The sequence below is a fragment of the Callorhinus ursinus genome, unplaced genomic scaffold (assembly GCF_003265705.2).
Source record: "Callorhinus ursinus isolate GAN/ISIS: 27379988/994484 unplaced genomic scaffold, GSC_fseal_2.0 scaffold46, whole genome shotgun sequence".
In the NCBI taxonomy this organism is placed as follows: Eukaryota; Metazoa; Chordata; class Mammalia; order Carnivora; family Otariidae; genus Callorhinus; species Callorhinus ursinus.
The window spans coordinates 8,446,088-8,465,271 of NW_027397108.1; the positions used below are offsets into that span (position 1 = coordinate 8,446,088).

General features: G+C 59.0%; 1 protein-coding gene across 8 annotated transcripts in view; it reads left to right on the plus strand.

Annotated features, from left to right (window-relative positions):
• GSE1 (Gse1 coiled-coil protein) overlaps positions 1 to 19,184 on the plus strand; it is a 398,424-nt gene that overhangs the window by 289,025 nt on the left and 90,215 nt on the right. For 2 of the 8 annotated variants that reach the window (XM_025860293.2, XM_025860296.2), the window contains exon 1: positions 5,844 to 6,798. The exons of 5 other annotated variants lie outside the window; for them this stretch is intronic. In XM_025860293.2, coding sequence (XP_025716078.1) covers positions 6,762 to 6,798 — 37 coding nt within the window. In that variant the 5' untranslated portion in view covers positions 5,844 to 6,761. Of the gene's footprint in view, positions 1 to 5,843; positions 6,799 to 18,052; positions 18,399 to 19,184 lie in introns of those variants that run through there. One more of the 8 variants, XM_073882353.1, reaches the window with a different exon arrangement.

The following is a 19,184-nucleotide window of genomic DNA, read 5'->3' on the forward strand; positions in this document are numbered from 1 at the left end:
GTCTTAATCCAGGCCCTTGCTGCTGACCTGAAGGAGAGACTGACCCCACTGGCCCGAGGCCCGCGGCGTCCAGCCTTGGACAACAGCCAGGGCCTCCCTGGGTTGGCAGCACGGAGGCATTTGCTTCTACAGGAGTGACAGGACGTATTAGTTTCCTGTAGCTGCTGTAACAAATTATTACAAACTGGGTGGCTTAAAACATCAGATACTTATTTTCTCCCAGTTCTGGAGGCCAGAAATCTCAACTCAAGGTGTCAGCAGGGTCACTACGCTCCCTCTGAAGGCTCTAGGGGAGGATCTTCCTGCCTCTTCCAGCTCCTGGGGGCTCCAGGTGCTCCCGGGGGCCATGGTCCTGTCCTCCGTCCCCACATGGTCCCCTCCCTGTCTTCTCTGGTCTGCTCTATCTGTAAGGACACTTGTCATCGGATTTAGGGCCCACTCCGATAATCCAGGATGACCTCATCTCAAGATCCTTAACTTAATTACATCTGCACAGATTTCTTTTCCAAATAAGGTCCCAATCACAGCTTCTGGGTGGACATATATTTTGGTGGGCCACCATTCAACCCACTACACTGGGGCAGGGGGAGGAGGCCCCAGGAGACCTGGCTGGACAACCACCCCCCTCCCCCCAAGACTGGACCGTAAAGCCTGGGTGAGGTGCTTGCTGGAGCTGCTGGGTAATAGGAAAGCAAAGTCAAGCGCACCACGCAAAGATGGAAACCAGACCTGGGTTTGCAAATGTCACCATGCTGGGAGCCTGGACCGAGGTTCCCCATTTCTCTTCCGACCTCTCAGACTTGCTTATCTTGAGACTTGGAACATTCACACGCGGTCTGGTCACCTGAGGACTGGAGCTGAACAGAGGGAGAAAGCGGGTGTGTCTGCTCCCTGTGCGCCCTTGGGTGAGTGACTTCACCTCTTGGGGCCTTAGCATCCTCAGGTACGAAATGGGGTGATGGTCATTGTAGGTCTGCCTCCCAGGGTGGAGGCAGCTTCCAGATAAGATAACGCTCTTAGCAAAGCACGCCATGCGGAGGCCTGGGTGTCCTGAGGCCCGGTCAATAGCCGTATTATCACTATTATCCAAAACACGGGAGTAATTACAGCTCTGTTTATGGAGTCCTTACTCTTTGCCAGGCACAGGGGCGGTTACACACCCATGTCTCCCTGGAATGCGGGAGCAATTTCATCCCATTTTCCAGGTGAGGAAACTGAGTCTCCAAATGGTGATGTCACGGCCTGAGGGCGCTCGGTGGGTGGGGGCCCAGCTGAAACTTGAACTCTGGTAGATCCAACGCCAGCGTGGACTCTGGAACCAGCTCAGATCCCAGCTCTGCCACTTACCACCGACTTTGTGTCCATGGGCGAGGTCCTTGACCTCACTGTGCCTCATCTAGAAAATGAAACTCTTCGTGGTGACCTTGAACAGCATTGTCATGAGGATCCAATGAATTCCCTGTGAAAAGTGCTTAGAACAGCAACTGGCACAGACTGAGTGCTCAGGAAACATCAGCTGGCACGATTATCCTAAAGAGGGAAGCGGAGGGGGCAGACCCAAAGGGGCATTTCGGGTTAGCCACACTCCCAGCATGCCCTCTGCCCCCTCTCCTGGGATCCCTGGGGGCGGGGGGCGGGGCCCCTCCGGATCCTGCCATGGTGGCCCGGTGGCAGCTGGGCCTGGCCTTGGGGGGGCCAGCAGGGTGGCAATGTGCATGCAGAGGCGGCGGGCCCTGCGGCTGCAACCCCCCCCCAGCCCCCCGCGCTGCGCTCTCCAGACCCCGGCTGCAGCCGCGGTCCTCAGCACGTGCGGGGAGGCTATTTTTACTGCGTTCAGCTGCCGCTCTTGGCCGGCTAGGCTGTCTCCGTGCTGTGGCACCCCCAGCCCCGCTAGGGGGAGTCTTGGGCCCCTCCATTTTGAAGGAGCAGCAGGGGGAGGGGGCCCTGTAGCGTCAGAGTGGGTGTCTTGTGGGCTCCACGCAGCTTCCAGGGAGGCAGCCGGCCCCCAGCTTGCTTTCCTGTTGAGAGATGAAGCGATTTTTTCTTTCCACCCTGCCCAGGACGTGGCCCAGAGCTGCCCTCTGACCCTGGTTCGGTTTGCAGTGTGGACAGGGGTCTCTCAAGGAGGTGGGGGGAGGGCAACTTGGCGCTGCGGTGGCCCAGACTTTAAGAAGGGGCACTGGAGGCTCAGCCTGCCCCATTTCCTGCCTCTTTTCTAGAAATGTCCTCTTCCCCCTCCTCCCAGAGGTGAGCTGACCGAGAGGGGGGAGAGTTATGGCCGTGACCAGCCATAGAGGGGGTGGAGAGAGACATCCTGTCCTTGCACAGAATCCTGTTGTGGTGACATTCCCAGGAGAGTGCTGCCCTTCTCACCTGGGCCAGGTGTGGCCCAGGCTGGCTCTCCCTGTCACGCCCCCCCAGCCAGGCCATCGCCACCCTCTGAGTGGGGTGGCTCCCCTGGGAATGAATGGCCATAGTGAGGAGTTCCAAAGACGCCAGCCAAGCCACAAGGGCCAGTGGGAAAGGGAAAATCCTTCCAGCTCCTCGTTCAGCCACATTATGGCAAACAACCGAGCCATTCAGTGGAGAGTCAGCCCGCTAAGCAGGCTGCTTGGCATGGCGGGGGTGGCTTTCTATTTTTCAGCTGTTTTGGCTTCAGGTCAGGAGCTGTGGTGCAGCCATGCTCCCTCATAGTGGGTCTCCTCCTTTCCTCCCTTCCAAGTGTCCCTGTCACCAGGAAATGTCACCAGCCTACTCTGAGCCACCCAGACCCAGGGCCAAAGGAGCCTTAGGTATCACTTAGAATCTTGCTGCCCACCTTCTTCCCTGAGGCAGTGGCCAAAAGCAATTAGGGGTTGGGCCGGAGCATTTTGAGATAATTCAATGCAGGCATTCAAATGCTTATAGGGAGCGATGTTTGCCTTTGACAGGGAAGCAGGGAGGCTGCTGCTGGCCTGCCAGTGTGGGGCCTCCTTACCCCCCTTACTGCTCACCCCCCACCTGCAGGCTAGGCGGGGAGCTCTCCCAGGCTCTGCCTCCTGATGGGTCCCCGGAGTGGCTGTCTCCCGGGTGGGGGGGTCCTGCACAGAAGCCAGGCCATTTGGAGCTAGAGACTGGAGACCCCTTTTGCCGTTCCCTGGAGCTGGGAGCATTCTCCACAGGTGGCTCTCAGAAGGCAAGCTCCTTGTTGGCATCATCTTCCCCATTTTAGCAGGGGAAGGGGGGCACCCAACAGATTGGGGGACCATCCCTCCCTCTGTACCCTGCCTGTGATTGGCCCATAATTACAGGTTTATTGCCTGTATAGCTATTGTATAATGACATGTTTGCAAATTAATTTTTATGGCTCCTGCCATTAGCATATACAGTAGAGTAAGGTTTAGTATTAATTACTACTGTTGTTCGTGTAATCCCGGAGAATTAAAAACCAATAAAAGAATGACAACAGAAACTGATAGTTTAGGGTCTTCTAAAAATAGTTTAATTTTTTTTCCCCCCAAAGTAGGATCAGAGATCTTCCCAGCTTATGAGGGACTTGGGAGGGAGGAGTGGGGGTCAGCTCACCCGGGCCCTCCCCTACTTGCCCTGGTTCCCCCCACTCCCAGAGGGGCGCAGATTATCAAGCGTGCGGGTGATAAATGGGTGGGAGCCGAAAGCTGGGGTCCGAGCCGCGGCCGAGCCGAGCGGGGGAGGGGGGGGCGGGCAGGTGTTGGGACCCGGACCCCGACCCGGCCGCGCCGGGGCGATTGTCTCCCTGGCCAGGCCGCCAGCGGCGGCGAGCGCAGGGGGAGGCGCGGGGAGCGCGGAGCGCGCCGCCACGCAGCCCCGGAAACAAAGGGCCGCCGCCGCCGAGGGCCGGGCGCGACCTCCGGGGTCAGCGCGGGGCGGAGCGGCCAGATGCCGGCGGCCGGCGCCGGCGGCCCCGCGCGGCCCGTTTCCTCCAGGTCAGCAGCCCCGGCGCTCTCCCGGGTGACCGCGCGCGCTCGGCCGCCCGCGGGGAGAGGCGCCGGGCGGGGCGCAGCGGGGGCCGGGGGATTAGAAGATGCTCCTCGCACCCGCCGGCAGAGAAGGCGGCCGCCTGCGTGCGGCACCCACCCAGCCGTTGGTGGCGGCGGGGAGGAGCGCCACCTCTCCCTCGGCTCCGAGCGCTCCGCCCAGCCCGTTTAAGAGGCTTCTGGCGGGGGGGAGCGGGGAGCGTCGGTGGCACAGAGGGGTCAGGAGGCACGGTTGGTGCCCCCACCGCCTCCAGTTTGCCCTCCGGAGCTCTCCTCTAGAGTATCATATTCCGGGAGTTCAATTGCCATCTGAAGCCGCCGCGTTTAGCAGGGACCCTGGGGCTGCCGCTGGGGACCCCTGATTTACGCAGTGGCTGGAAAGCGTGGGCAGGAACCCAAGCTTGGCGTGACCGCGGTGCCCCGCCCTGCGTACCTGCGGGCTCAGGTCTGTTCCTCAAACCAGGATGGTTGTATAGGGGGTCAAAAGGTGACCCCTTAGTGTCACCAAGTCGCGATTCTGGCTCGCTGTGCCACCGAGGGGCCCTTCAGAAGGTAAAAGGGCTTGAAAATAAATTGTCACATCAAGAGGGAGCTTTGCAGCGTGTGTTTAAGAGTGTGTGGGGGCGTGGGGAAATGGAGCCTGTCTCTTTAAAATCGCTGGGCTGGACAATGAGCGCACAGGATGTGGTTTGGCGGCAGGGTTTTTTCCCCTTCGATTTGGGGAATTATCACATGGGGCCTTGAGCTAGTGTGAAAGAGAGGCGGCGTGGGGAGGAGAGATACAGACTCCACACTCCCTCACACACACTCTGTGCAGTTGATCGTTCTCTTAAACCAAATTAGCCAGGGCTCTGGTTACTATGGTGCAGCCGGGGCTTGCAGAATCCCAGTAATAGCATTTATTAGGTCTATTTGCCTGGAAGCATGCCTTCCCGGATCTGATAATGCACCAGTGCGGGGAGAGTGTGGAAGATGGTATCAAGCATTTGATTACACTTGCAACAGGGATTTTTAAGGGTGGGGTGCGGGGTGCGAGGAAGAGAAAGGAGAGAAAGAAGCTGCTCGCCTTAGGAGCTCACCCGGGCTGGGCGGCGTGTGCGTTTCCGCAGCCCCGCGTGGGTTCACAGAAAAGGCTGGCAAGAGCCCCCGGGGCACGGTTTGGGGATTCTCCTCCTAGGCCCGGGCGGCGGGTGAACTCCGGCTCCCGCAGCTGTCAGCCGTGGGTGGGGAGGGCGGGCGAGCGGCCAGAGCGCGGAGTTGGGCAGCCGAGGGGGGCCCGGCGGCGCCCGCAGCCGCCCACTGTTTGCAAACGGCCCCGCTTTGGGGCAGAGCGGAGCGCCCCGCTGCCAGCTACAGCACCCTCCCCGCGTTTGGAGAGGGGAGCCCAGCTCTCTGCGCCCGGATCCCAGTCCGCACGGATCTGCTGCCCGGCTCGGCGGCCGCGCGGGGAGAAGCTCGCAAGTGAAACTATTATTATCGCTCTGCAAAGCATGGAGCTCTTGGAAGATGCCGCGTAGAGACGGAAGGAGCCGCCGCCGCCTGCAGCCGCCCGCCGCTGCGCCCCTACCCTTTCGCTTTCATTAGGGGAGACAAATCTGCTGTCAGGCAGCCAGCTTTCCAATTTACCGATAATGATTCTTGCATGAAAATTGATCGAGGGGCTCTCCACCGCCGTGCGCTCTCGCCTCCCCGCTCTCCTGCTCCTTCTGCCCCGGCGCCTGAGCCCCCGCGAGTTCTTTCTCCTCCTCCCCCCCCCCCGCCCCTTGCTCTCTGAGTCAGTGGTGGGACGCCGGCCCGGGGAGAGAACCCCCCCAAAAAAAAGAAAAGAAAAAAAGGTGGGGGGGTATTGGTGGCGAGGGGGGGAGGGGAGCCGGCTCTTCGGCCTGCTTTCTCCTGCCCGAGACTTGTTTGCAATCGCTGCCTCTTTTATTTACGAGAAGAAATCTCCCCCTCGGTACTTCTTGGCTGTTTGGGTATTAATTTTCTCCTCTCCCCTCTCCCGCTCGCCCCCTCCTTCTCTCCCCCACCCCGCCCCTCCTCACCCAGTAGCTAAGGGGAAACGAAAACAAAGCCGATTTCTCCTTGGCAACAAGAGATACCCCCTCCCGCCGCCCCCCCCTTCCTTTTTCCTTCTGGTTCTGAACGTGAAACCCTGTTGGAAACAGGTCCCTTGACCCTCGCCCTTGACATTCAAATGGCTGAATGGAGGAGAGATTGCTACTCGCACGTCTTGGGGCTGCTTCCCCCCCCTTCCTTTTTTTCTTTGAAATGAGTAATCCCTGAAGATCTTAACCCCCCAATTTCATCACCCTCACCTCCCCCCTTTATTTTTCTCGCGCTCCTCTCCGCTCTCCCGCCTGCTTCCCTCCGCCGTGCGCCCCCCTCCTTTTTTTATTTGCATCTCAAGTCCAAAAGGCAGAAAATACACACGCGGCGGCGAAGACACCGGGCAGCCGTGGAGGCTCCGGCCCGTCCTCGGTCGTCAGTCACCCCATTGTGGATCTGCCCGGGCCGAGGTGGCCGAAACTGCCCGGGCTCTGGCCCGAGAGAGAGCCCTTTCATCATCTTAGGGAGGGGAAAAAAAGAAAAAAGACGTTTTTCTCCGTCGCTCTCGGGATCGCTCTTCTGTCTTTATTTTATTGTTTTGGACATTTTTGAGCGCCTTGGCTCGGACGGCGCTTTTTGTCTCATTGCTGGGTTTAAAAAAAATTTTTTTTTTCCCCTTCTTCATCCCTCTCTGGCCACTATGGAATTCTAATCTGAATCATGTTTGGATTGAAGCCGCCACTGTATTACTTACCAGGTAAGCGAGCTGTGCGCCTCCCCGGGTCCCGCGCGGCGCCGGCGCGTCCCGGACCCCCACCCCACCCGACCCCCCAGACCCGCAGCCTGGGTTCGGGGCGGCGGGGTCGGCCGAGCCCCCAGCGGGCGGGCGCAAGCGGCCCGGCCTCTCCCGCTGCGATCCAGCGGGCGGTGTGTGCGCTACGTGCGGCGGGGAGCGCCCACCCGGCCCGCCGCCCCCACCGCGCCGCCGCCGGGGGTTGCGCGTCTCGCTCCTTTTGTCTGCCCCGAGCCGGCTCCGCCGCGGCGGCGCAGCGAGCGGCCGGGGCACGCTGCCTTCCAAGGTGAATTAAGCACCGGGTGTGAAGTTACTTTGCTGCAGGCCGCCCCGATCGGGTGGCATGCGCCCCCCTCCCGCCCCCAGCCTGGGGCTTATTTTCCCCTGCCTCCAGCCAGCCCCTTGCGCCGTCTCTGCGCGAGCGTGGCGCGCCTGCCCCCCGCCCCCCTTCCTGCCCGGGTTTCCCTGGAAGGTTTTGTTCCTGCCTAGGTCGGAGGAGGGGGCCGGGGGAAGCTCCGGAGGGTGGTTGGCGTGGCTTCCTGTTTCCCTAACCTTCCTGCGCGCTGACAGCAGCCTGCCGTGTAACTTTCTGTTTCGGGGCAAGTGGTGCTTGTAACCCACAGTGGAGGGCCGGGGAGGGGTGACAGCCGGAGGTTTGGGGAGCCCCTCTTGAGTTCAACTTATTTGGACTTTGAAACCTAACAAATAGTGACATGTAGGCTGAGGGGAAGCTGGGAAGCCAGGGGTTCCTGGCGAGGGAGGTAGGAGCCTCGATGATCCCTGGGGCCCTTCCGGCTGCCTCCTTGGCACTCCCTTCCAGTGCCCCCCGGGGTCGGGAATAACTGACAAGGCCTGCCCTCGGTGGGCCCCTGATGCCCAGGTCAGGAAGGCAGGGCAGCCTGTGACCGCTGGTACTAGGAACGAGCTGTTTTTCTCTTCCCTTCTTTCCTTTGAGAGTTTCATCTGCCCTGGGAGTCTACACAGTTCCAAGTTGGGGGGGAGGTCCATGGATCTGGGGGAGGGGAGATGTGGGGGGCTGTAGGGAGGAGGGGAAGTTCCTGGGCTCATACTGGGGCTTCTAAAATTCTGCAGAAGGGGCTGCCGGTGGAGGGTAATTTCTGCCCTGTTTTGATGGGGAAAGGTGCAGGTGGCTGAGTGTTGGGTTTGGGGTTTTTTCACTGTATGTTCAGAAGAAGCCCCTGTGACTTTGGCTTCAGCTCCCACAGAAGCCCTGGAGCCCCGGGGGAGGAACGGCCTGGACAGAACCCAGCTCTGCTCGATCTGGTGCTTGCCGCCCTGAACCAGGACAGGGGGAGGAGGTCGTCCAAGAGTCCAACAGACAAAAAAAAAGTAGGAAAGGCTGATGGGTTCAGGGTGTAATCTGTACAGTTACTCTGAGTTTCTTTGTGGCTGTTTTAGGTCCCCATCCCGTCCCAGAAACTGATAAGGGCTGCATTTCATGCTTGGTGTCTCCACCGCTTTGGTAGGAAGAGTATCTTTCAGGGTCTGCACTTGATTCTTGGTCTCTTTGCCCTTCATTGGCTGAAATGCAAATCCAGCACTTCCCCTCCGTCGGATACTGCCCTTAAAGGATCTGAACCAAATTAGAACCAGGAACCCCCGGTTTGCAAAAGGGGTGCATTCTAACACAGGGCTGCTTGGGGGGGGGAGCCATCTCCCCGGTAGGAAGGTAGCAGATAGCGGAGAGCTGCATGGGGGCTTCTGGAACCCCAGCTGTAGCTGAGCATTCCCGCTGAAGCTGCTCTTCTGTGGGCCTCCCCCCTGCACCCGGAGGAGCTGCAAGAAAGCAGGGAGAGTTCTTCCCTCTGTATCTGGAGCCCCCCCCCCAGGGCTGCACCTTCCCTTGTAGGCACTCAGTACATGTTTGTGGCAAGAATGAATCTTCTTAAGTACAGGGTGTCTTAAAAGCACAGGTGTTTGTAATCTACACCCCACTTTCCTGCCATTGGGTGGCTGCTGGTACTTATTATTCATCAGGTGACCGGTTTTCTATTTACACTTAGCCTCAGCCTCGGAAAAAAAGGAGGAAGTGTCAGGCTCGGAAATTCGGGGCAATTAAGGAAAATCAGTTCTGGCTGGTGTTAAGCCCTCAGGGGCAGGGGGGTGAAGTCTGCAGGTCTGGACCCCAAGGGAGGTCAGGGCACAAGTCATTCTCAGCCTGTGGAGGGAGGTTTGTCAGCCACTAGAGTTCTCTCTCTTTCTGCCTCTCTCTCTGTGTCTCTCTCGTAGTTCTCTCTTTTTTAATTCCCCCGCTAGGGTTTTGTACTTTATAATTTTGCTATTATAGTGTAGAGGCTTAACTGGGAAGAACCACAGTCAAGTGGCTTTGCTTCCCTGGGCTTCTATGAACTCAGGGTAGTTGGTGGCCTAGTTCTCCTGACCACTGTCAGGCCCTCTTGGGAGTGCTTTGCAGGAATCTCTCCTGTAAATCTCCCTCCCACCTCTGAGGTCAGTGCTGGTGGCTGCCCATTTCACAGATGAGGAAAGAGAGCCTCAGAGGAGCTAGAGATTTGACCGGCTTAGAAGTGGTAGAGCTGGGATGCGGAACGCTGCTACCCACCGCCCTGCTCCAGGAAGGAGGGGGGGGCCTGGACGCACCCTTAGAGCAGAGGCGGAGCCTTGCCTGTGGTGGCCTGACACCAGTGCTCTGGAGCCCCTGGGACCTGGTTCTGTCCCCACAGCTAGACCCCCAGGCAGTGTCTGTAAGTGCGGGGAGCCAGGGCCCAGCCCCTGCCTGTGCAGCCCTCACCCCCGAGGCTGCTGCCTGTTTGACAAGTGACAGGACTGAGGCCGAGCAGTACAGTTCTGAAGTGTCCTGCTCTACCTCTTCCAAGCTGGGACCTTGGTCCAGTGACTTGAGCTCTCTGGGCCCCAGTTTTCCCACTTGTGACCTGGGATCTGTAATGGTCTCTCCCTCAGTATCAGTGTGAGGCAGGGGGTTGGTGATGCCCGGCCCACCCTCTGTGTTTGTAAATAAAGTTTTATTGGCACATGGCCACGCCTGCTCTTTTATGTGTGGTCTGTGGCAGCTTTGGGGCTACACTAGCAATGATGACTAGTTGCAACAAGGCTGGCAATACTTACTAACCCTTGACAGAAAGTTTGCTACATCGGCTGTAAGGACAGTGCCTGCTCGCTGGCGACAAAGTTGACACTTAGCAAGTGATAGCTAGAAGAAAAATTATTTTTTTTAAAGTAAGCTCTACACCCAAACGTGGGGCTTAAACTCACCACCCCAAGATCAAGAGTCACATGCTCTACCGACTGAGCCAGCTAGCACCCCCCCATTATTATTATTAAGGTGGAATTATTTGCAGAAAATCACAGGGCTCCTTAGTGGTTGAACTGGGACTTGAACTCAGGTGTTTGGGCCAGACCCCTGGACCCCATGACACAGTATCTGGCCTCTGCATGCTCCTTCACTGGCAGGGGCGGGGAGGGGGTGGTATCCAGTGAGGGGTCGCTTCCTAAGCCAAGAGAAGGAGCCGTGGGCATGTGGAAAGAGAGCTGGGGACTGGTGGATGGGTGGGGTCTCTAATGCTTCTTGGACAATTTCCTTTCTGCGTGCTCCTGCGCCCAGACAGCCCCTTTCCTGAACTCCACCAGAATGTGAACTCCGTGCTGGAGGGGCTCATGTGCGTTTCCTTCGTGCCCAGCTCAGCGCCAGACTGTAGCAACAACAGTAGAATAACGAGGGAGAGGCAGTGGCGGCCCCTCCTTACGTGATGTCCTGGCCCGCGAAAGAAACTGAGGCACGGGGGGGTCGTGGCCGCTCAGGCAGCAAGCGGCACAGCCAGGCTTTGACCGCAGGCAGTTGGGCTCCAGAGCCCCTGCTTAATAAATATTTGTTGAAGGAGAGTGAGGGAGAGAGTTGGCCGTCGGTGTCCGTGGTGGCGCCCCGCCGGCCCCCTTATCTTGTTCCTGGAGTTCACGGAGGGAGGGCTCCGCAGCTGTCAGCTAACCCCACCCCGGCTCCCTGCTGAACTCTGGGTGACCCCGGCTGCCCCTCAGGATTTACTGTCCACTGCTGGGAAGGACACTCCAAACTCCAGGGAAGAAAGTGAGGCCCAGAGAAGGCTGGGGCTTGGCCTCCAGCCACACAGCCCGCTGGTGGTTGCTGTCAGGCGATCTGGGTCTCCCTCAGAACATTTTCCTTGCCCCCCCAGCTGTCTCCCGAGGGTCAGCTGGCCCCGGGGGCCCCTCTGCACAGCCTCTGACAGGCTTGCAAGGGACGTGGGCTTCCCCTGCTGCAGAGTGGAGGGCGCCCAGGCCGCCTGTGGCGAGCTGCCTGGATTTCTCTTTCTCCCCGAGACCACTGCCAGAAGGCCCCTGCGTGTGAGGCTGGGTGCGGGTCTCTGCTCAGGCCCACCTGAGTTGAGGGAGTGGGCTGGAGGCGAGGGCAGGCCGCCAGCTCCCCAGCTCCCGGTCCCCAGGTGCCCGCTCTGGGGCTGACGCCGGGAGGGGTGATGGAGCTCAGGCCCGGCCTGGGACTGGTCCGTGGGAAGCTGCTGGGTCCGAAGCAAACCCATGGCTTTGGGGCGGGCTCTGGAACCACCCTAGGCCTGCTCCAAGGGATCTGAGTCAGATAAAAGGACAACATTGCTATTTCAGTGGTGATTAAGAAAGCTGCTTATTTACAGCTCAGAAACTCAGCGGGGACAAGCATTTCGGCTCCCATCTAGCACTTTCCAGGCAGTCACTAATTAATCTTCCGATACCCCTGAGAACTGGGGAGGGGCTGCCACATTTCCATCTGTCGGCTGGGAAAGCCAGGGGGCCCTTTGTCCCAGCTGTGGCCCAGCCCTTCTCCGAGGGGCCTGGGCTGGCTCCCACCCCCCTGCTCAATTTGGTTCTCATTAAGATTTTTTTCTTGCTTAAATGTGTTGTTCTTACTCCATGGGTGGGAATCTGATAGAGCCCCATTGGAAACTCTCCTGCTTCTTATCTCCTTGACTCTAGGAGTCAGGAAAAGTTTTCTTTTATGCTCTTGGAGCAAACAGTCGTTATGATACCTGGATTCCTGCCCTAGAATGGGCAGGAGGATTCTTTTCCTTCACCGGCTCCCAGAGACAGAGCCAGCAATGGGATGAAGTCTCTGGAGTTGGGCTTCTGTTCCCAGCGTAGCGCTCCATGTTCCTTGTCCGTCTTCCCCCGGTTGTGGACATGTGTGATGGGTGTGGCCCCCCGTGTTTCCTGCCCCCCTTCCCAGTGGCAAGTGTGCATGGGCCCTGCAGTCATCTGGTCTACCCTGGCATTTCGCAGCTAAGAAAACAAGCCATCAGGAGCCCTTGCGGGACCTGCAGGTTAGAACTCTCCCGAGACTTTCTCGGTGAAATTGGGTTGGTAGATGCAGCCTCTCATTTGCAAGGGTACGTCCTATGGTAATCTCCTTTGCAGGGGGGAGAAAAATCAGGCTTTTATAACCCCTAAAGTAGCCTTTCCCAAAGGGCAGCGGAACCCCCATCTTTGGGGTTCTCAGCAAAGCACTTCCTCATCCATATTTGGCATTGTCTTTCCTTGGTGGTCTAGCTAAACGATCAGCTGGAATCTTGCAGCCCTGGGGGTGGGGGGGAGTACATTAGAAGGGAAGAGGGAATTTGGGGGTGAGGGAATAAAAATAGATGCCGTGCTTTTTTGTGTGTTTTTAAGAGCTCCATATAGATTTAAAGTCCTTTTGTTAATTTAGGAACATAAAACCGTGTGATGTATAGCTTGGTTTGCTCGTAAAATTACTAAGTGTGGCATATTTAGAGCTGTGAAAGCTTGGGGTAAAAGGGGAAAAAAATCAGACTTTTTTTACAAGTCTTTAGGGGAAAATGCGTTTTTCCGGCTTTTTTCCCCACTGATGCCAGGCCCTCCACAGCTCCGGCTTGGGGTTGTTGGTTACCCTTAAGCCCAGATCGTAGCTGTGCTGGAAGCTGAGGGGTGCTGGTGGGGGCCGGCTGGGTTTGAGTTAAGACAGGCCTAGATCTCGCCCCCGGAGCCAGAGCCCACTCCGTGCCGGAAGCCCCCCGCCCTCCACCTCGAGGGATCCGCGGCTGCCCTGTCTTCCTCCTGCAGAGACAGGAAGCGCCCTCGGACCAGGCCTGGACCGCCGCCCAGTGGGCATTTGGCCACTTGCTTAATGGCCTGCGGGATTGGGAAGTCACAGAACACTGGACTTGGAAGGGACCTCAGAGGTCAGATGACCCAACCCCTCCCTTCTCTACGTGGGGGGGGTCTCCTCGGGGTCCTGTTCCTGATAGATGATGCCTTGCCACTGTGGGTTGTCAGAATGTTGCTTTTCACGCGGAACATACAGTGTGTGCCTTTGACCCAGTTCTGCCCTCCGGGGACACAGAACAGATCTGTGCCCTTTTAGAATCTCCCCCTCCCCAAAAGCTGGACGAGGCCTGCCCCAGCCCCCACCCTCACCCCCCCCCCCCCCCCCCCACCCCCCGCCCCGGGGTGGCAGGGCCTGTTCTGTGTTGAGGTATGGAGATAGGAGCAGCGAAGGAGGTCTGTGTCTTATCTCCCAGTTGCCTCAGGAACAAACAGAGAGTGAGATGAACACGGCGGGAATCTCCCAGAATCACCCTGATGGAGGAGGAAATCCAGGAAGGCTTCCTGGATGAAGCGGCATTGAAGGCAGGCCTTGGAAGTGAGGAGCACGGAGTGAGGCTGAGTGGAAGGAGGCTGGTACGGTGAGGAAGGATGAACAAGAATAGGGAAGCTGCTCTTAAAATACTCAGCATGTTCAGTGCACTTCGGGCAGGCTGAGAACACACGCTGGGCCATTCCTGCTGCGGTGGTGGCAGACACGTGGGTTGAGAAATGCGGGTGTGTGCAGAATTTTCTGGGAGTGCAGGGGAGTGACCTACTGGGATTAAGGTGGGGGTGGAAGCAGTGTGAGAGGCCACGGGGAGGAGGTGACATGAGAGCTGGCCTTAATACTCGGGGGGGCAAACCCACCCACCCACACCTGTCTGGCACTGGAGAGGGAAGGCCCCCACTCCTACCCTGCTTCTCAGCAGTGCCATCTAGTGGCAGGGCTCTGAGACTGTGCAGCCCCTTCCAGAATGAGGGTCCTGGACCCAAGGCGTGAGGAGGCAAGAGGGGCCTCATCGGCCGCTGGTAACTGTTGGCTCTGGCCCCGCAGGTGCCAGAGCCTGGAGGCTGGACAGATGCATTGGGACCAGCCCTTGCCCCCAGGGTGGGGGCAGAGCAGACAGGCCCAGCTGGTGGAGGCAGAGCTGACCCTGACGGGGGGGCTGGGCCACCCGCCCTGGGAGTTGGTGGCTTCCCGGGAAGGATAGTTTCAGCGGGAGGGGAGAGCTTGGTGAGGAAGGATAAAGCAGGGTGGTAAGAAGTGATGCCCGGGGGAGGGGGGGGTGGTTGGAAGCACATTTTGGAAGGTCTTGATGTCATAAGGCCAGCAACATGTGAGCTTGATGCTGCTGTAAGCGATGGGGCTGGGGGTGGTGATTCAGGCCTTTAAAGCAGCTGAGTTCTTTCTGTTCATTCAGGGTGTGTTTACAACATGCTAGGCACTAGCCCAGGTACGCTGCCATGCAGCCAAGAAGCCCCCAGGGGCTGTGTCCTCCTGGAGTGCCTATTCCAGCCATGAGCACATTGCACTGTGTCCCATGATTCAGGTTCTGGAGAAAAGGGGAGCAGGGGAACGGAAGGGGTAGCCAGAGTGTAGGTGGAGGCTGCTTTATCCAGGTGGCCAGAAAGGGAGCTATTAGCCCTGGTGAAATCTAAGGGGCAAGGGCCCAGGCAAAGGGTCGTGCATGTGCAAAGGCCCTGGGGCCCCAAGGATGTGTGTGTGGCCACACGGATGTGCCCTGGGGAGCAGGGTAGAGGTGAGAGGAGAGGTGAGAGGACTTGGCCTTCAGCACCCCTCTGGCTGCAGGGCTCAGGTAGATTTCCAGGCGGTCAGGGGGCAGTGGGGAGACCAGCATGGAGGGACTGCCATGGCCCCAGGCGAGAGACAGGTGGCAGGCTAGACTGTGTTGGCAGTGTGGAGGCGCTGAGAGGTGGGGGAGAGTCTGGAGGTGGAGACAGATTGCATGGCGGCACGCCTTGGGCCCATCTGTTTTGGGAAGATGGCTCCAGCAGCCTCCTTGTGGAGGCAGACCATCAGCAGAGGCTTTCCTTAGAGTGCTGGGGTCCTGAAGGAGGGGGACAGGCTGGGGGCCTCTGAGTGTGGGGTCTGCAAGTCGAGGTCAAAGTACAGAGTGGAGGCTGAGTTGGGCTAAGACCTCGGCAGTTCTCAAAGTGGGGTTCCCAGGCCAGCCGCATTGGCACCACCTGGGAGCTATTAGAGGTAGAGATTCTCAGGGACACCCTCTCCCTCCTCCCTCCACCCCCCTCCCCACCCTGAGGCCTACTGAGGCAGAAACTCTGGTGGGGTCTGGCAGTCTGTGTGCTCACGAACCCTCCAGGGGATTCTCGTGCTCGCTCAAGTGTGAGCATGGGCCTGACACTTGTCCTGATTATGGAAACTGAGCTGGGTGACGGAGTCCCCTGGAAGTTTGAGAATGGGATTGTAATTGCCTTGGAGGGGAGTCCTGGGTGAGTGAAAGCAGGGAAGGCTGGGGAGAGAGCATGTAGAGGAGTCCGGAGGGAGGGGTATCCTGTCTTTCAGGGGCACCTCCTGGGGGAGGTGGGTGTTGACCAAGAGCTGAGGCTGTTGGCAGGCTCTGCCTGGCGGGCCATGCCACCTCAGGGCTGGCAGATTTTCTGATGCTGGAGCACTGGTTAAGATCAAGGATGCTGGGCGGAGAGCCCTGGGTTCCATTCTGCCTTTGCTCCCAGCTGGCTGTGTGGCTCTGGGCAGGTTACTTACCTTCTCTGGGCCTCAGTTGCTTTGTTTATTAAATGGCACCAGTGGGGTCGGTGTGAGCGTTCGAGGAGTTAGTTTGCGGACCCCGAGCTCTAGAACCGTTAGCTGCGGTTGCCTGCGTGGGCCTCGTGCTGCCCGTGTCTAGGCCTCTGAACTGGTGTCAGAGAAGGGGGCTCTTCCCAAGAGACCTGGCTGAGTCATTCTTGGCAGGGGCACTGGCCAGGGCAGGGAAGGCATCGCTGGTGGGCCCCCATGGGGCCGGGCAGGCCAGCGAGGAGTTCAGGGCCACGTTGCTCAGCCTCCCGAAATGGCTGTCAGCCAGCCGGGGCGTGCTCAGCGCCCTGGTCACAAGATGGCAAGTTCTGAATAAGTAAAGAAGAAACAGAATCCCCTTGATCAGATCAACCCCGCTCTTTTCCCACTGCCCCCCCATCAGAAAAGCTGAACTGGGTGCACCCCAGACCCTGCATCTTATCAGATGAAGGATGTCGGTGGTGCCGGACCATCTTGAGTGGAGAATTTCATGTTAATGGATTCCTTCTCCGACCTCCCCACCGCAGAGAACTCCGGGGTCACCCTCAAGCCAATGGTGGAGCCCACGGCCAGCGCCCGGAGGCCGACAGCACCTTGTCTCATGCCCTGGGGCCTCTTTGAAGCCGCCCGACACTGGTCCCCACCCCCTTGTCACTCTTGCCCTATAATTCATTTAGGATTAGCTTTCAGACCTCCTCGCCAGTCCTAACTTCTGTTGTCTTGGTAACTGTGTCAACCGTTTGCTGGTTTCCCGTGATTATCTGACAAGAGGAAGGGGGGCCGGCAGGGAACATAAAGGAAGGGGGGAGGAGACAATGCCTGGGTCTTAATTGAGCTCACTGGAGGGGCCCAGCGGGCGGGCTGCCTGCTGGGGAGCAGTTGGAGGAACGCCTGGGGTAGGTAAGGCAGGGCGCAGCTGCGTGGGGGGGCAGTTCACACAGCCTCCCCCCACCCCCCCTCTGGGAATGAGTGTCAGAACTATCAGCAGCCTTCATCTTAGATCTTCAGGGCCCAGGGACAAAGGTGTCACTCCCCCTTCCTCTCCCCCCTCCCACTCCCATTTCCCTTTTGGGAAGTTTCACTCACAGATTTCAACCCGTCTGGACTCCAGCACTAAACACGGGATGCCAGGCCATGGGTGCGCAGGCCAGCCCGGCAGCTGGGGGAGCGGCGGGGGGTTGGGGGGTCTGCAGGGCGCCAGGATGCCCTGGGTTGGAGGAAGTCTTCCTGAGCCCAGGTGTGGTTCTAAAGCGACCTCGTTTTATTGTGCTCCAGGGTTGGTGTAGCTCAGGAGTTCAGAAGGGGCATGGTGGGCTACAACTGGTCTCTGCCCCGTGGCTCCTGGGGCCTCAGCAAGGAACACTGGATGCTGGAGGGGTTTCGGTGACCAGGTTCTGGAATCATCTAAAGGCCCGTCTCCCTTGTGTCTGGCGGTTGATGCTGGCTGTTGGCCAGGACCTCTGCGGTGGGGGCTGCCCCTCTGAGCACCTCCGTGCGGCCCCTGCATGTGGCTTGGGCTCTTGGAGCTCCAGAGGCTCATGTCCCGGCTCATGAGGGGGCAACTGCCTGGCCTTTGGCGATCCAGCCCCGGGGGTCACACCGTGTCACTTACGAGGCATGGACATCCCGGGTTCAGTTGGAGAGGGTGAGTCTCTGGCTCTTGATGGGCGAGGGCAAGGGGCTAGGGGGCGTGCGGGATAGGGGTGTGGACGCAGCCCCCTCGGGAAACCGTCTGTTACACACACACTCCACCCACCTGTGGTCGCTACTTCCAGGTGGGTGGTGGCCTTGTCTTTACCCGGGGAGAAGAGTTCGTCCTTCTCCAGAGTCAGCTGCTGGAGAGTCCTGAAGATGCTTCAGTGGAGCCTGGAGCAGAGGCCTTGGTGTGCTGACGGGGCCTTCCGTGGCAGAGGGCCCTCCTGCCCCCCCCGTGGCAGAGGGGGCCCCCACTGCAGGTTCACCAGCCCCGCACAGAGAAGGGCTGTCTGTCTCTCAAGACGGGGGGGGGCGTTGGTCCTCGTCCCGGAGGAAAGCCCAGCCCCTCACCGGCATCCGTGGGACGACCGCGGTGCCTTCTGGGGAGCTGCTAATGAGCTCTGCCTGGTTTTTATGAAACATCATGGTAAATTATTAATTTGGGCCAGAAATGAAAGTGTAGAACCGGATAGGTTCATGAATATTCATCCTTGACTTTAGCACGCCGGGGTTGATCCAGTGGCTAGAGCCGCCAGCCTGACTCCTGACCCAGCTACAGAGCAGGTTCTGTGGGGAGGAGGCCCTCGGGAGACCTTGTACTCTTCTCCCTCAGTTTCTCGGCCCGTCGATGGGGCTGATAACTCCCAGCTCATTGGCACAGTTGCAGCTAGACCAGGGCCAGGACCGGCTCGACAGAGCGGTGCATGAGTCAGAGGGTTCCTGACACCCCCCACCCCAAGTTTCACAACGGCCAGTTGGCGCTGTGTAGGCACTGATGGGGGTGACGCCCGTATGGCAGGGACCAGAAGCCCCTGTCCCTCTCTTAGGGTCTCTCGGGGCTCTGTGCTGCGGAGCCCGTGAAAACGACGGTCCCTTTCGATGGGCACCCTTTGGGTCTGGAATATGAGTGTGGTTAGTGCTGCCGAGGTCACCTCCAAGCTGAAGTGGAAGGGAAGAGGCCCTCCCCCATCCGTATTTGAACCTCACGGTACGTCAGCCTCTCCGGGACGGGTCTGCCAGGGTCTGCTCGTCTGGCGGCAAGGTCTCGAGGGTCCACCCCTGCCTGTCTGTCCGGCCTGCCCTTCCCTGCCTGCTGCCCTAGAGTCGGAGAGTCTGTCTGGGCTCACCCCTGAGGAGGGGCTGCTCCTTGTTCTATGCTCCCAGCTTGTCACAAGCAGGGGTGGCCTCCCGCGGTATTATAAGGGAGCCTCGAGGGCTACTCGAGCTCTTGGGCTCAGGGACGCAGAAGCAAGGCAGCCAGGGTTTGAATCTGGGCTCTGCCATTTACTCCTTACAGGGCCTGGGGTAGGTGGCTCAGGTGCTCCGTGCCGCAGTTTGCACACGCAGAAGATGTGCAGGATAATCCTTCCCGAGCTTGCTCTGAGAATTGAAAGGGTCTGTACATTTAAAGTGCCTCTCGTGTCGTGGGCTCCCCGTGGTGTTTCCCTGCTGTCGGGATTGCCGGTGGTGTGACCGGCACCATTGTCTCGTTTCCTGCTGGGATTGGAACTCCGTCCGGCCTCCCCAGCTCGGTTCAGGGGCGCGGAGGGCATCTGCCTGCGACTGGGGTCTTGTGCTAATGTGTGTTTTCCCTGCTTCTTGGGAACCGGCGTGGCATGCCGCTGGGGAAGGCCTTGGAGCCGCGTTAGGCTTGTGTGGGTTTTGGTGTCCCTCCCTGGGGCCCTTGCACCTGCCCCCAGCCTGGACAGGCCCATCCGTATTGTCGCCCCTGGGGACCGCCTCTGCGTGGAGCTGAGGCCACTTCCTGCTGAGC